The sequence below is a fragment of the Crinia signifera genome, chromosome 4, assembly GCF_055691185.1.
Source record: "Crinia signifera chromosome 4, ASM5569118v1, whole genome shotgun sequence".
Classification (NCBI taxonomy): domain Eukaryota; kingdom Metazoa; phylum Chordata; class Amphibia; order Anura; family Myobatrachidae; genus Crinia; species Crinia signifera.
Genome location: NC_139220.1, coordinates 309684309 through 309701766, shown reverse-complemented (window position 1 = coordinate 309701766; position 17458 = coordinate 309684309). Strand labels below are relative to the sequence as shown.

The window sequence follows — 17458 nt, the reverse complement described above, 5'->3', positions numbered from 1 at the left end:
GAATAACTGGGGCCAACGAGATCGCATATTGCAGTTATTCTGGATGCTAATAAATGAAGCCAGATCGCATTGAAGATACAATGAATGATAAATGGGTCCTGAGTCAGCATTGTGACATTAAGGCTTGCCACCATTACCAAAAAAACTTGCCTCACCCACATCAGTGAAATATAAAACAGTGAAATGTGTAATAAAAAAAATACCTACAGTATGAAAATATACATGTTCTCCCTTAATTGCATAGGATTTACTCACCAGGGAGTACAGTATACAAATAAAGTGATATATGGTGGCAATGCTCACTCCTCCATCCATTTTGGTCAGATGTCCTGAAACTCTCCGCTATCATCTTAGGTGAACCTGTCCCCTCTGATCCACTGTTCTGGCTATTCCACCTGTCCTCCTTCCCCAGATCGCGAGATACAAAAAATCCTTGCTTTGCCACTTTAATAATGCGGCTAAATCAGTCATTCCGGGGAGCTGGCGATCCTCCTCTCCTCCAACAATTAGAGACTGGCTTACAAAAGACGATTCTTACAGGGACATGGAAGACATTGTATCTTCTGCGGAAGATACCTATGTAACATTCAGGGACACATGGTTCCGCTGGATGGACTTCAAAGACTCGAAAACTTTTAAGGCCATAGTTGCATCCCCACCTCAGCCCACTTAAGGAACAGGGACCCTTTCGACCCGGCTCCCTTTGGTTTGGAAGTAGACTAAACTACGCCCAGTTTGGCCTGCCTTGGGTCCCACTGGGTGATACTATCCTCCTTTCCCTACCAATTTTATCCCACATAGGAATCAGACCTACCCCCTCTATCCTCCCCCACTCCTAGTCTGTCTTTCTCTTCTCCCTCTCCTTTTTTTTCTCTTCCTACAATTTTATTTTCTCTCTCGTTCTTTTTCTCACTTTTTTCTTGATTTCTATACATTTATTCCACTTATTGCATTTTAACAGTACACATCTAGTGTTCATAGTTTGCCGCAGCATGCTCTGTACTATTTATGTACTTTGATGATAATAATAAAAATCATTTTGCACTAAAAAATAAAGCAACTCCACCTTCTTAAGACCATGCTGTAGTGCATGTGAAGATGTAATGTGTAGCTAGAGTTATATTTAGGAATCTTACTGAAATTGCAGTATAAAGAAATAAAGTTGTCCAACATTTGTGGGCTACATGCAAAAGCAGACAGTATTTACCCTACATGCAAAAAAAAAAAAAAAAATTGCATTTGCTCCCTTATCACTGCAACACAATTTATCCAGGTGCAAAGTTACTTGTTTTCTAATGCTATGCCTCCAAATCAGAATCTTGTCCATGGTCACGATACAAGTTTATTCAATAATGAACAAATCATCAAAAAACACTCATTCTGCGATTAATAAATGTCCTCTTTTTTGTGCCTTCAGGACCCCCAAGTGGTTTCACTCCTGTGTGACTCTTCTGATGTATAAGATTTGACTTCTTGGAAAAAGTCTTACTGCATTCAGAGCATTTAAATGGTTTCTCTCCTGTGCGACTCCTCAGATGTATAATAAGAGTTCTTCCAGGCAAAACACTTGCTACATTCATTTATAAGACCTCTCTCGTGTGAATCCTTTGATGAACAACAAGTTTTCCCTTGGAGACAAAACACTTGCTGCATTCAGAACATGGAAATGGTTTCTCTCCTGTGTGACTCCTCTGATGACAAGTAAGACTTGCTTTCACGGTAAAACACTTGCTACAAGCAGAACATTTAAATGGTCTCTCTCCTGTGTGACTCCTCTGATGTAGAACAAGATGTGACTTCTGGGTAAAACACTTGGTACATTCAGAACATTTAAATGGTTTATATCCTGTGTGACTCCTCTGATGACAAATAAGACTTGCTTTCACGGTAAAACATTTGCTGCATTCAGAACATTTAAATGGTTTTTCTCCTGTGTGACTCCTCTGATGTATAACCAGATGTGAGTTCCTAGCAAAACACTTGCTACATTCAGAACATTTAAATGGTTTCTCTCCTGTGTGACTCCTCTGATGTACAACAAGATGTTGCTTGATGGCAAAACACTTGTTACATTCGGAACATGGAAATGGCTTCTCTCCTGTGTGACTCCTTTGATGAAGAGTAAGCGCTCGCCTCACAATGAAAGCCTTGCTGCATTCAGAACATGGAAATGGCTTCTCTCCTGTGTGTCTCTTTTGATGAAGAGTAAGATCTCGCCTCACAATGAAAGATCTGCTGCATTCAGAACATGCAAATTGTCTCTCACCGCTGTGAATCTTCTGATGATAAACGAGTTGTTGCATTTCGGCAAAACACTTGCTACATTCAGAACACGGAAATGGTTTCTCTCCAGTGTGAATCTTCTGATGTTTAACAAGAATGGACTTCCGGGAAAAACAACTTGCACATTCAGAACACGGAAATGGTTTCTCTCCTGTGTGAATCCGCTGATGTTTAACGAGTATGGACTTCCGGAAAAAGCACTGGCTGCATTCAGAGCATTTAAATGGTTGCTCTCCTGTGTGACTCATTTGATGTCGGATGAGAGTTCCCTTCTGGGTAAAACACTGGCTGCACTCTGAGCATCTAAATGGTTTCTCTCCTGTGTGACTCCTCTGATGTCTGAGAAGCTCTGATTTATGGGTAAAACGTTTGTCACACACAGAGCACTGATGTGATTTCTCTCTTGTAAGAGTCATCATGTAATGAGAACTATCCGGAAAATAAAAACTGCTTTCTTGAACCTTCCAAAGGCTCAAGAAGAAGAAATTATATCTTTTAGTTGCTTAGAACGGGGAACAAGGCGCCTTTCCGAATCCTCCTCTTCTATTCGTAGCGAGAATCCTGCTCAGTAATTCAGCTGTTAAAGGAAACAAACAAAACACAGTATGTTATTACCTATAAGCATGAAAAACACCAGGATAAAACCATTTTATAGTAGCAGGGGTAAAGATATTTGCTAAAAAATTTTTTTGGTACTTATGTAGTATCTGGGCGTCCGATTTAGAAATCGGATCGGATCGCATCGCATGCGACCAAATCGTATGCGATGCGATGGTCAAGATTTTTCCATAGGATTCAATGTTAAAATGGTCTGAGTCCATTTTAACATAGAATTCAATGGGAAAAAGGGGTCCTTTTCCTTTCCCCACTATCCAAGTGGGCATGGAGTTGGATATAAACCTGTGGCGAGCGTAGCGAGCCACCGAGCCCGAAGCGTGGCGAGCATAGCGAGCCCCGCGAGGGGACACAGAATACTTTTTAAGAAATATGCGTCCGCTCGCCACGCTTCGGGCTCGCCACGCTTCGGGCTCGGTGGCTCGCTGCGCTCGCCACACTATATAAAATCAACTCTATGCCCACTTGGATAGTGGGGAAATGAACAGGACCTTCTTAACATTGAATCCTATGCAAAATCGCATCGAATCGCATCTGATTGTATGCCTTAAGGTAAGGCATACAATCACAAAATCGGCAGCCCAGATACTACATAAGTACCTTTTTTTTTTCTTTAAATAGGTTTATTAAAGTTTTTCACAAATCCAAAGCGAAGTGATTACAGACATTCAGCGCGTAGCAAATAAATTCACAGACAGCCAGGCACACGACATATACTATAAATAGCATATCGATTTACAACAAGACATGTGTGATTTCCACACTTATATGGTTAGACATCTTGGCCAAGCAAGTAGGTTTACCATGCTATCAAATAAATCAGCCGTCAAAAATTAGAGTCTGAAACACAGTAATAAAATACTACGCATGCATGTATCTATATGCGCACACACACACACACATATCAACTAATCAAACAATATATGGGGGACAACAAAGGAAAGCAGGGGAAGGAAGGTGGAGGGACATAGGAGATTCACATTCAACCCATTTCACCCATAGAATACAGTGGATGTCATTTTAAATGTACATTTCTGGGACACAGGCTCACATATGATGTTTTTACAGCATAAAAAGGAGGTCATGGGGAAAATGAAAGTAATAACTCTCTGCACAGTATACGGTCGACAGTCATTAGGTTGCCACAGCTGGGTTGACATACAGCAAGGTCGACACGGGTCTAGGTCGACACATCAAAAGGTCGACATGGGTTTTTGAGTTTTGTGAGCCGACATGTGCCAACATGATAGGGCATGTGGTAGAAGAAAAGTGTAAGCATTGAGAGTGCAGCGAGCCATGCGAGGGGATGCGGTACACTTAAAATTGTGTCCATGTCGACATTCGGGTAAAAAAAACAGTCGAAAACCCATAATAATGCATGTGTCGACCTAGTCCCTTGTTGACCTAGTCCCCGGTTGACCTTCATGTATGTCGACCTAATGAGTGTTGACCAGCTTATGGTCGACCAAACAATCCCATTCCATATGCACTGGTGTAAAAAAAAGTCTCCTCTCTCCTCACAGTATGCACTGAGACTGAACTCCTTTGCTTACTTCCTGCTGGCAAAGGCAACTTACACAGGCGCCCCACGGTTACTCCGGTAACTGTCCTTTCCATTACTTCCTGCCTGTGCCTGGTGAGATCACAAGAGAGATAGCCTATCACACTCTGTGACCTGCTCATGACTTGTAAATACAGTTTCAGAGCCTTTCACACTACAAATGGATTGGCTTTGAAATGGGTAGGACTCTCTGGACCTTTCATATTACAGCTAGAAACTTTTTAAACCCATTTAAAATATACCGTGTTTTAGCTGTAATATGAAAGGGGTATAATATTGGCCGTCTGGTATTCGTCGCAAAAGTGACTAGCTTGTAAAGTCAAATAGAGACATTATCTGCTGCTGTTGTGTAGAATCTAGGGAGTCTATAAGTGGGCCCCATTTCTTGTAGAAACGTACAACATTGAATTCCACATCTGGGAGGGTAGATTGACGTTCTAAAGGCTCCCATACATTAGTCCTACTTGTCCTAGGGACAAGTCAGACCTGATTTCCCCTGCAGCTCCCCGGGATGGGGACACACAATTAGGCAATTGATGTGCCAAGGTTTGCATATGATAAATCGCATAGATTGGAGTTGGCTACCCCTGCATTAGAGGTTCCACATTTCAGGCATTTACCCGACTCTGTGGGTACCATATGTTTCCTTTGACCTGGCGAGATACACACCCTGTGTGTGAATTGTGCCAAGTAAAGCCCTTTATGGATATTATGGAAGTTCTTGGTTAAGTCTTGAGGGGCAGATTTATTAAGCTTGGAAAGAGATAAACTGGAGATAAAGTGGAGAAAAGGTAAAAGGAGATAAAGCACCAGCCAATCAGCTGCGTTTGAAAAAGACAGTTGGGAGCTGATTGGCTGGTGCTTTATCTCCTTTTACCTTTTCTCCGCTTTATCTCCAGTTTATCTCTTCTCCAGGCTTAATAAATCTGCCCCTGAATGTGTTATTGGAGTGGTATAGTCTATTTCCCATTGGCGTACCCAAAGCTTGGTTTCATAACCAGACATTATATCCCAAGTAAGAGTAACACGTTTTATACGGAGCAAATGATACCAGTGCCACTAGGGCCGAAAGTGTGTCAGTCTGAATGCTAGGGTCTAGGCAATGATTGTATATAGTGTCTCATTTGGAGGTACATAAAGAAATCCATATGAGGGATCTGAAATTTATTGGAGAGATCTGAAAAGGACAACAAAATTCCCCCTGCGTCGAAGACATCTTTGATAGAAGCAATTTCCCTCTCCTGCCATTGACTGAACTTCGCATTGTCCAGTGCCGCTGGGAAACATGGGTTGCCACAGAAAGGAATACATTTAGTATGGGCACGGGTTTCTCTTCAATGTTTTGTTCACAGACCACCATGCTAGATATGTATCCCAGAACAAAGTGTTAGATCGGGCGGCGGGGGGTATGTAATAAAGCTCTTAGATCATAAGGGGAATATACAGTCTGTTCTATGGAATAATTAGCCTAGGTGGAGCGTGCATGTAGCCAATATAATGTGCATCTAAATGCCACTGCTTTCGTAAATGCCTGAATATTGGGGACGGCTAGGCCTCCATTACTGCAATGGAGGTGGAGTTTGGCCAAAGGGATGCGTGGTATTTCCCCTACCCATAAAAATATAGTAAACATTTTGGCACAGAGACTTAAGTCAGCTTTAGTTAGAGAGTAGGGTAACATTTGAACGAGGGAGGAGAGCTTGGGGTATATGATGCTTTTTAGAACTGCAACCCTGCCCAATCGAGATAGGGAAGGACATCCAGGACCCCAAGAGGGTAGATCTTTTTGTATGACAGGGGTGTAATTAAGAGAATAAGTGGATGATAAATTGGGTGGTATATTTATTCCCAGGTATTTTAATTTAGAGATATTATGTTTAAATATGGAGAGGGTGGTTGGTGAGTGGGAGGATAGAAAGGGAGCCGCCTCAGAGGTCAATGGGAGGAGCTCAGACTTGTCATTATTGATGCTATAGCCAGAAAACAAACCAAAAGCATTTATGAGCCTTAGGATTGCAGGAATGGAGGTTATAGGATCAGATATAAAGAGCAGCATATCGTCAGCACAAATCGCTATTTTAAGTTCATGATGGGCGACCGATATTCCTATAAATTCATGAATTGTGCAGTGCTAAGGCTAATGGCTCAATAGCCAGTGAGAATAGGAGCGGAGAGAGCGGGCAGCCTTGTCTGGTACCTCGGGATAATGGTAGTGTTCATTCTAGCACCCGCCATATTTGAAAACCCATGCAGGTCCTCTTCCCTGGCTGGGGTGTTGCTGTCTGCTGCAGTGCTTCTAGCACAGTGTGGTCTGTATATCAGCACTGATATGCAAACCAGACCTGTGATAGAAACACCGTAAGGCGAGCAAGTAGTGAGCGCCAATAAGGTGGTTTGCTTAGACCAGCAGCTCACACTTGGCGGCCACTCCTCAGAAACAAGGCATAAAAAGAAAAAGATGGTATGTGGAGCGCTATATGTAATTGTATGAATTGACTAGTTAGATCAATTGGGTTTCACAAAGATAAAAAATAATTGATTCACAACAAGAATTAAAAAACCTGAATTGGATCAACACTTTAAAAAACAATAGATTGAAGGTTGTGAAGAAAAGACCTATTCAGAAAAAAAATAGGAATTTTGTACTCACCGATAATTCCGTTTCTCCTAATCCACAGGGGACCCTGCCTTTAACCATGGGGATTGGGATGTGATCTGGAGGAGCCGGCACTTTAAAAAAACTGTGTCAGAAAGGAGCCCCGGAATCTCTGAGAAGAATAACCAACAGCCATATACAGAATTCCATCACCAGTGAAGATATATACTACATTCATACACACTGGACTAACAACTAAACAATAGAAATAATAATAATCCTAACAGAAGCGCTGGGAGGGCGCGCAGTGTCCCCTGTGGATTAGGAGAAATGGAATTATCGGTGAGTACTAAATTCCTATTTTCTCCCACATCCAGCAGGGGACACTGCCTTTAACCATGGGGATGTACCAAAGCTAACCCCACGAGCGGGACAGCGCTACTCTCCCTGTAACAAGGCCCGGCCAAAATTGGCCTTCGGCCTAGCAAAAGCATCAAATTTGTAAAATCTGACGAAAGTATTAGCCCCTGACCAGGTGGCCGCCTGGCACACCTGAGACAGAGACACTCCTCTAGCGGCTGCCCAAGAAGTCCCCACTGACCTCGTGGAGTGGGCTGACACTACAGCTGGAATAGAGCGAGAAAAAAATATATAAGCCTCACGAATAGTCAGGCAAATCCAACGTGCTAATGTCGCCTTAGACGCTGGATAACCTCTTTTTACTGGTTCATAAAGAACAAATAAGGAGTCCGATTTCCTGATTGTATCCGTACGAGTGACATACAACCGAAGAGCTCGAACGACATCAAGAGATGCCAGTTCTCCAGATAAGACTGGTACCACAATTGGTTCGTTGATGTGGAAAGCTGATACCACCTTCGGCAGATAATCCTGGCGAGTCCTTAGTTCTGCCCTGTCTGTGTGAAAAACCAAAAAGGGCAAGCGGCAAGACAAAGCACCCAAGTCTGAGACTCTACGAGCCGAAGCCAAAGCCAATAACATGAGAGTCTTCTACGTCAAATACCGTAATTCTACAGTCTCTAATGGCTCAAACCGTTCTGACTGTAGAAATTCTAGAACCAAAAGAAAGGTCCCACGGTTCCGTGGGAGCCGAAAAAGGCGGCCTTAGCCGAAGGATCCCCTTCAAAAAGGTCTGGACTTTATGAATTAGAGCTAAACGCCTGTGAAAAAAAAATCGATAGGGCCGACACTTGGAACTTTAAGGTACTTAGACTTAGGCCTGATGTGAAACCTGACTGTAAAAACTGAAGAAGTCGTGCTAAAGAAAAAACAGCCTTTGATAAGATAAGATAACATTTATTGTCATTGTTACACAATATAAAACTGAGCAGCAACGAAATTACATCAAAGACACACAGAGAGAACAATTAATAATTTTGGTTAAAATCAGTAATTGCCAGGACTGGCATCGGTCGTCACTATTGTCCAGTCCGTGATACCAAATCGACGCCCCTCCAAGAGATGATCCGTACAAAGCCACCACATCAAGGACAGTCATGTGTGTGGTTTTAGTTTTATGCGCCTGTGCATCTGAAGGTGACACCCCGACCATTGGGAAAGAATGTCCAATTGAAAGGTCCTGGACCGGAACCTTCCATACTGAAGGGCTTCGAAAGATGCTACCATCTTCCCCAACAATCTTATGCATAGGTGAGCTGTAAGATGTCTTGTTTCCAGAACCAGCCTCACCAAGGCTTGGAGGGATGAAATCGTGTCTCCGGGGAGATACACACGTTGATGTACTGTGTCGAAGAGAAGACCCAGAAAAACCAGTCTCTGAGTCGGCTCTAACTGGGACTTGGGAAAATTGATTATCCACCCATGCTGAATCAAAAACTGATGTGTGAGGAAGGCATCCGAAATCAATCTCTCCCTGGACGGAGCCTTGAGGAAAAGATCGTCCAGGTATGGAATGATTGTAACTCCCCGTCGCCGTAATGCCGCGACCATGCATGCCATCAGTTTTGTAAAAATTTGAGGAGCAGATGACAGGCCGAAGGTGAGAGCTCGGAACTGGAAATGCGCTTCCAGCAGAAACTGATGATGCGGCTCCCAAATGGGAACATGAAGGTATGCATCTCTTGTGTCCATTGACATGAGAAACTCCCCTGGCTCGAGGCCTGCCACCACTGACCGTACTGATTCGATTTTGAATCTGCGGTAAATAATAAAGTGGTTCAATCCTTTTAAATTCAGGATTGGACGGAACGTGCCATTCGGCTTGGGCACCAAAAAAAGGTTGGAATAAAAGCCCTGTCCTCTTTGATCCACTGGTACTGTTACAATTACTCCTGATTGTAACAGTTTCTGTATTGAGGCCGGAAGTGCTTCTCGCTTCAACTCCAGTAGCGGAAGACCTGTTAAAAAAAGGGAGGAAAAGTTGTGAACTCCAGCTGGTATCCTCTTGATACCACCTGCTGGGCCCACGAATCTGTGCAAGTCTGTCGCCATCCCTCCGCAAAAGCCAACAGCCTTGCCCCCACCTGGGCACCTCTCAAGTGGTCGGGGAGCCCGTCATGCCACGGGCTTGTCGGGAGCTTTTTGCTCCTGGCGGCGTGAGGTAGCAGCTCTAGGAACTGATGTGGCTGCTCCTCTGCCACGCTTTCCTCTGAAGGCTGAAAAAGCTCCTCTACCTCTGCCTCCTGACGCTCCTCGAAAGGCCCGAAAGGATGGCCCTCCATAGGGTCTCCTAGAAACCGGCACCAGGGAAGGCAGAAAAGTCGATTAACCACCGGTAGCTTGCGAAATCAGTTTGTCCAGCTCCGGTCCAAACAAAACTTCACCATTGAAAGGCAGAGCTTCTACCGCTTTTTTAATCTCTGCCTCTGCCTGCCAGGATCGAAGCCGTTATGGCCTGGCCAAAACAGCGGAAGCCGAAATCCTGGCTCCCAAAGCTGCCGTATCTGTTGCTGCACCTGCCAAATATCCAGCCGCATCCTGAATATACTCTGCCAAAGGCAGCAACTCCGCCCTGGGCCTATTATTATTAAGACCTGCCACAAGCTGAGCTGCCCATTTCTCCACGGCCTTGCTCTCCCAGGCTCCTGCCAGAGCAGGCCGTAGCAAAATCCCAGAAGTGGAATAAAGGGATTTTAGAGTGGCCTCCAACCTGCGGTCTGGACCCTCTTTCAGTGCCACCGCCCCTGGAATGGGGAGGGTGGTACGCATGGACAATCTGGAAACAGAGGTATCCGCTGGAGGAGGAGACTCCCACTTATTCCTGGATTCCTGAGAAAAGGGATATAAAACGCTAAATCTCCTAGACACCTGGAATTTTTTATCCGGTGACTGCCAGGCCTCCAATAACAATCTATCTAATTCCGGAGACTCCGGAAAACATACCTGCGGCTTTGGAGACCTTCCGAAAATGGACCTTGGAACCGGGACTTCTGGATCTGATAAATCCAAAGTCTGCTTAACAGTTCTAATAAGGGCATCAATACCATGAGATTCCTCTTCTGAATATTCCTCCACGGAGGGTTCTGCTAACTCTTCCACCAAAAATTCTCCCTCCTCTGCCGAAGAAAATTTTTCTGCATCATCTGACTGCACTAATGCAGCCGGACCCCTTCTCTTAGCTTCCTGAGAAAAAGGATTACCCGGAGATGAGGAAGGAAAATTCCTGGCTAGAGAATCCACTGACCTTAACAAGGATCTAGTCCATGGAGGTTCAACAGAGGTTACATTTTTTAATCTGTGCATGCAGTGCTTCCCTTTCCCTGCGAGAAGCTGTCAGCTCTGCAGCTAAATTAGGCAGCACAGCTGTAAGGGATTCATATGGTTGCTGCTGCTGCTGCTGCGGGGCTGTTCTTGAGGACTGACCTGCCCCATAACAAGTCTCACATACAGTTACTCCCTTAAAATGCTGAGTATACTGGACTTTGCATCTTTTGTATGTATATAATTGAAGGGCTGCTTTAGAGGTACTTCTCTCAGCCATACCTGCAGACAACCGTGCACACAGACCCCCACAAGTGTATACACTGACCTGGGTCGGAAGTGGAACAAGGGGAAAGCAGCCTTAAGCCGAATTCCTCCCACCACCAGCGTCCCCAGACCACAGTACCTGAAGTTTTTAGGGGAAGCTTGCTTTGCTGCGCAGGTATCCTTAATAGGAGCTGCCGCTGCTGCAGAGAACAGGCAATGTGGGATCCTGCATCCTGCTAATACAGGAAGCTAATCCGGCACAGATCCCCTTCAGGGAACTGACTTCCGCCTCCGCCCTCCTGGTTTGCCCCCTCTGCCTTAAAGTGACAGCGCGCTTTCACCGCCTGACACCGACAGCAAGGAGCGTCTCCGGTGAGTGGGTAAGACGCCCGCCGGCTATGTTACTGTAGGGAGAACACTCCCGCGACTCCCTGCTGCCTGCCTCATTACCTGGTCAGCTATCTAGGCTGACCAGGACCACACGGCGCCAGCATCCCGTCCCTGGAGGTGTGTGGTAGCCTCTGGACCCGTATGCAAGCTGCATGCAGCTGCGGTGGGCCCCCGGGAGTACACCCCGGTGGCTGAGCCCAGGAGGAACACTGCATGCAGTGTCGACCTGGCTCCCTCCAGGGACATGTGCAGTAAGAAAACACTGCCATAAAATAAAATACAAAAAATAAATAAAATGTCTTCGGTCTCTGAGAGACCTACACCCGGGCGACTCCTCCGGACACTTTTTCAAAAGACTGGAGGGGTATGGGAGGGGAAGTAGCCAGCAGTTCAAAATTTCTTAAAGTGCCGGCTCCTCCAGATCACATCCCAATCCCCATGGTTAAAGGCAGTGTCCCCTGCTGTATGTGGGAGAAATATACATATGGAGAATGTATTTCCAGAATAAGCCATACATATATAAAAACTACTTTGATTTGCTGTGAGCTATGGACCTGAAAGGTTGTAAGGAATATAAATTGTATACTTATACCAGTCCCGCTTGTTCCTATAATGCTTCCCTTGGAAGATAGTCGATCCCCATATGTTTCAGTCCAGAAATGGTGTCCAGTGTATTTCAAGGGTGTCCATAAACCTGACTGGGTGAGGTAGATCCCGACGGTACCTATAGAAATGCAATAACATGAATTATGTCAAGCATTCAATGCACTAGTCGACATGCCCCTCATGTTGACACATGGATGCACTGGAGCCTTATATTGTAATATTCTATGACTCCAAAAACCCAGAAAACGATTGAACACCTATACGTATTGGTCGACATGCATCTCATGTTGACACATGGGTGCACTGGAGCCTAACATTGGGGCAATATTCTATTTTGGTATTGGTCGACATACATCTCAATATACTAACATACACGGGACCAGATCCCGACGGTACCTATAGAAATGCAATAACATGAATTATGTCAAGCATTCAATGCACTAGTCGACATGCCCCTCATGTTGACACATGGATGCACTGGAGCCTTATATTGTAATATTCTATGACTCAAAAAACCCAGAAAACGATTGAACACCTATACGTATTGGTCGACATGCATCTCATGTTGACACATGGATGCACTGGAGCCCAACATTGGAGTAATATTCTATTGTTGGTATTGGTCGACATACATCCCATGTGGACACATGGGTGCACTGAAGCCCAACATTATTACCCAGAAACCAACAAGAGAAGATACTAATTGAACACATATATGCATTAATTAAGCCAATCTCAGCTGTCTTAAGCTGTTTCAAACATTAAAAATATTCACATATACATGGATAATGTACCCATAATTTGAAGAACTAACTAAGGATATATACATTCGTATTAAGGAATAATTGAAGGGATATATACCCTCAAATGACAGGTGAACTGTAGCAGGGGCGGGACCTCTGTGACCAAGAACCTGATTATTGGACCATTCAAATCAGAACAAGCCTTATAAGCCTACCCTGGGCACCTATACTGGTTGCCCTGAGGAAGACCTACGAAGCGTACGCCGGCCGACCCAGCCGTGCGCACGTTCCTCCAGCAATTCCCTACCCCCCTTTTTTTGTGTTCTATGAAATGTATTTATTAGTCCTTTTCAGGACTCTAATGTATTAGCAGCCTCTTGTCACTAGTCACCCTAAGACCACACCAGCAGCAGTACGAGCTGACAGTGGCACAGGGTTAGACTCAAAGACATACGGCAACTGAAATCCTGTTTGCGGCACTTGTCCCTAGGACAGGGAGTGCGCGCCGATAGCTACCTGTTATACGGAGAACGGACGGCTCCCCGCTAGCTGTACGCGACCATAGTATCAGGTCGACAGCACGGAGTTCTACCTAGTACCTGTGATACTATTGTTACTGTTACCACCAGCCTCTCCTTTTGGGGGAATCATTGCATACCGTCCATATAGGGCAGGTTTAAGCTGTACTGGTTAAAGAGTCTCCCTGCGACCGCAACTATAAGCTACATTCTCAATAAACGGCGTAAGGAAATAACTCCACACCATCAGCTTAATTAATAACCCTAGCCCAGGTAGCAATGTTTATCCGGGCATTGAATTGATTCACTAGCAGTAACCCATACATATAATAGAGGTGCTGCATCACCCTAAAAACCCGCTCTGTAAGCACTAATTTAATAGTGACCTCAGACGGAAAGGGGTAACCGATTAGTGATATTACTGCATTTCTGTGATAACACACAGCTCAATTGTATTATCAATATACAAATAATACAAACAGCACCACGCCAGATAAACTGGTAATTGAGCTAATTAATTCAATCTCAACCAATTGAGTACCAAACACCGCATCCAAGTAGCTAACAGACAGGCTGTTACATTTGTATATAGAACACAAACCTATTTAAGATTGACACACTTCTCTCCTCAAACAATTGTTTAAAGGTCAAGAAGGAGAAAGTTAGTAGTGTAATTGATAATATTGAATAGAGGGAATTTGCTCCGGGAACTCGCACGTGCCTTTTAATAGCACACTGTTTTCACTTGTGTTAATGTTATTTGTTGTTTGTCATATTTCGTGTTCTTCACTTTTAAAATAAAAATAATAAAAAGGTAAATTTTATGACTCTTTTCTATAAATGGTGCACCACCATATGACAATCCATTCTCTTTTCTGTAAAAATCTCATTAAATAAATTGTCGGTGGGAGCACACCCCTGGATCTAATAGAAACTGAATAAACTTGACCAGAGGGGGCCAATTGAATAAATTAAAAAATTATTCTGATATCCATCTCCCTTCCTGTGCAACTGATCACCAAAAGCTCCTACATTATTGTATTCCAGTTGGAAAGGTAGCTTGCCTTTTGGTTGTTATCCCAGGAATAGACAGGTGGTGGTTACCCAAATGGTCGGATCCAAATTGGTCACATGGGCCCTTATTCTGATCGGTGCGGCCGGAGCCGATTATGCGGCCAGGACCGTGCGTGCGAAACCCCGCCTTCCATACGGATCGCCAACTCCGTCCGTATGCGGTAAGAAGCTGTCCGAACGGACCGCACGTGTATTTTTCACGGAATACGCCTCCTCCATCTAAGGGAACCTCCCCCATCATTCGATGGTCTGCGACCATCGAATGCAGGACCGTGTGCTCCACCAGCACCCGCAACCTCAGACCACACGGACATTTTTCCGTGCAAAAGCAGGGATCTGGGCGGGCAGCTGACATCCGGCGATGTCATATGTCCGCCCCCTACACGTGCGTCACGGCCGCATTACCATACGTATGCCCAGCGTTTTCATGGGAACTCCCATGAAACGCGGGGCGTATGCATATGGTAATGAGCCCAAATAGCCCTTCACGCCCCTCTCCACCCCCTGTTCGGAGTGTTCACAAATAATGCGGGATTTGGCCGTACGCCCCGCTCGCACATGCGCAGAGACGCCTCTGCACATGCGCAGACACAAAACATCGGCGGGCCGAACGCACGCGGATATATCCGCACCGATCAGAATAAGGGCCATGGACTGGAGGGGGAGAGTAGGTTAGGTATGGTGGAAGCTGGTCCAAGTCGGGTAAAATGTAGATGGTCCTGATAGCACTCCAGCCATCTTTTCCTTTTTAGGGAAGAGGAACTGCATGGGTTTTCAAATATGGCAGGTGCTAGAATGAACACTATAATGGGATAGGAGGCGAAAGGTAACTGATGAAACGGGAATTATTATAGACTCCATTTTCCTTAATTATGTGATTCGTTTATTCAAATACAGACAGATAAGATTATATTAGTAAATATTATATTAGACATGCCACATGGGGGGCTGAGCTGATGTGAGCGATACTCCTCATGGATTATCCTGGGAAGTGTGCTTGTCCCATCAGCTAGCTACTGGCAGCTCTGTCAGCCCAGCCCCCTCCTCACTCTCTGCTTCCAGTCCAATTTATATCCTAACTATGGCCACAGCTATAGAAGGTATTCTTACAAATAAGGAACATGCTAACTATCTATTTATAACAACTTCATATATGGAAGAATATATTTAACACTTCTGTCAGCAGTTCTAGTCGACTCTGACGTAAGACATTTTGTAATTAGAATATACATTTAAGCTATACATTCAATTCACGATCCCTTATATTGACATACAAACAAAATACCAAAACAGGAATGAGCCATTCTGTGGCTTGTAACAATGTTCCAGTAAGGTATCAGTGTTCATATTAGGCTATAAAGGATAACATAGTCACATATGACTAACAATATTAAACGTGTTTTGTTTTTGCATACTAAGTCATTACACTAATGATGGTTTAAAAATATACCACTGAACTTCCAAGTGCTGTCATAGTAAGAAGTATCAAGTTCCCAACACTAAGTTCTTATTACATGCACACATAATGTATGTTAGTGTATGTGCGTATATATCAACATATTTTGTTGCTTTAAAGAAAAAAGTCAAGTACCAATAACCCAAAAAAATTAAGAAATATCTTATATATAAACTTAATGTAGCTGTAATGAAAATTTTCACTCTGAGAACAGAGATTGCAGTCAGATTGTATTTTTAACTTTCTACTATGGAGACAGGAAAAAAAAAACAATGTTACTGTCACATAGGGGTTTATTCTAGTTCATTCTTTCTGACAAAATCCTTCTTAGATGGACAAAACCATGTGCACTGCAGGGGGGCAGATGTAACATGTGCAGAGAGAATTAGATTTGGGTGAGTTTTTTTTGTTTCTGTGCAGGGAAAATACTGACTGCATGATTTTACACTGCAATATAGATCTCACTTTGAAGAAAAACCCCACCCAAATCTAATTCTCTCTGCACAAGTTACATCTGCCCCACCCACAGTGCACATGGTTTTGTCCATCTAAGAAGGATTTTGTCAGAAAGAATGAACTAGAATAACCCCCATAATGGTTTCAAAAACAAATGAAACATACAAATTAAATACTGATCAGATCTTTAAAACAAAAAAAAAGGAAAATTTCAAATTTAGCGCTTTGATCTTAAAGAATGATGTTCAGCTAGCTTCAGCTTCCGTGCAAGAGCAGATGCTACAGACGTCACATGCTTTAACACAGAGAGACATCACTCGATTCACACACTGGTACTAAAATAGTGCAGCACCGTGACCTGTTTGACCTGAGATCTCACATGCAGTTGTTTAAATCCATACATGCTCAAATGCTTTAAAAAAAAAAAAATGCTGTATTTTACAGAATGGTCAAATACACTTTCTTAGTAAAATGCACCAAATGCAGCAAGATCACAATTGCAGATTTAGGAATTAGGCATGCACTTTGCACTTTAAATATGACATGTAATGACGCAAACGTACAGAAAGTTACACTTATATGATCTTAGTACAGTACTTTGAGCTCGGTCTATAAGAGCCGGGTAAGTGTGGGTCCCTACCAGGTTTAGGTAATAATCTAATTATAGCATCTGTGAAATATTGAGGGGGTAAAACAGGTTGAGAGGATTGCATTAAAGACCAATAGAAGGGGTTCCAATAATCTTAACAGAATTGTGTAATATTCACCAGTGAATCCATCCTGACCAGGAGAATTCATCAGATTTAAGTGTTTAATAGCCGTTTCCACATCTTGTGAAGTGAAAGGTGCTGTAAGGGAAGGGATGAACGCTTCAGGAACAGTGGGAGTCGTTATGGATTCCCCAAAAGAGGTCTCACCTGAAGTGTCCCTGGGGGGTTGCGTGTAAATGTCAGAGTAAAAGGCATGTGACAGGGTGTAGAGGTCTTTGCCACTGGAGGGTAGTAATCCAATGGAAGGAGCATCAGAGGAGCTCCAAAATAATAATGAAAAAATACTTCACAGTTCCCAAAGAGGAATAACAAATACAACGTATAGGAGGGACTCCTAGCCGAGCAGCCTAAACTTTAGGTAGTATCACGTCCCTAGAACTAGAAATCTCGTGACCATAAGTATAGGGTGCGGAAAAATAGAAAGAGTATACATTTAAGACTT

At 43.8% G+C, this 17458-nt stretch overlaps 1 protein-coding gene across 8 annotated transcripts in view; it reads right to left on the bottom strand.

Annotated features, from left to right (window-relative positions):
- Window positions 1–946: 946 nt before the first annotated feature.
- LOC146075803 (uncharacterized) overlaps window positions 947–17458 on the bottom strand; it is a 249158-nt gene continuing 232646 nt past the window's right edge. For 6 of the 8 annotated variants that reach the window (XM_083185417.1, XM_083185411.1, XM_083185416.1 and 3 more), the window contains 2 exons: window positions 11986–12117; window positions 947–2860 (listed from right to left, as the gene is read on the bottom strand). In XM_083185417.1, coding sequence (XP_083041543.1) covers window positions 1581–2702 — 1122 coding nt within the window. In that variant the 5' untranslated portion in view covers window positions 2703–2860; window positions 11986–12117 and the 3' untranslated portion in view covers window positions 947–1580. The other 2 variants (XM_083185414.1, XR_014473633.1) reach the window with 2 other exon arrangements.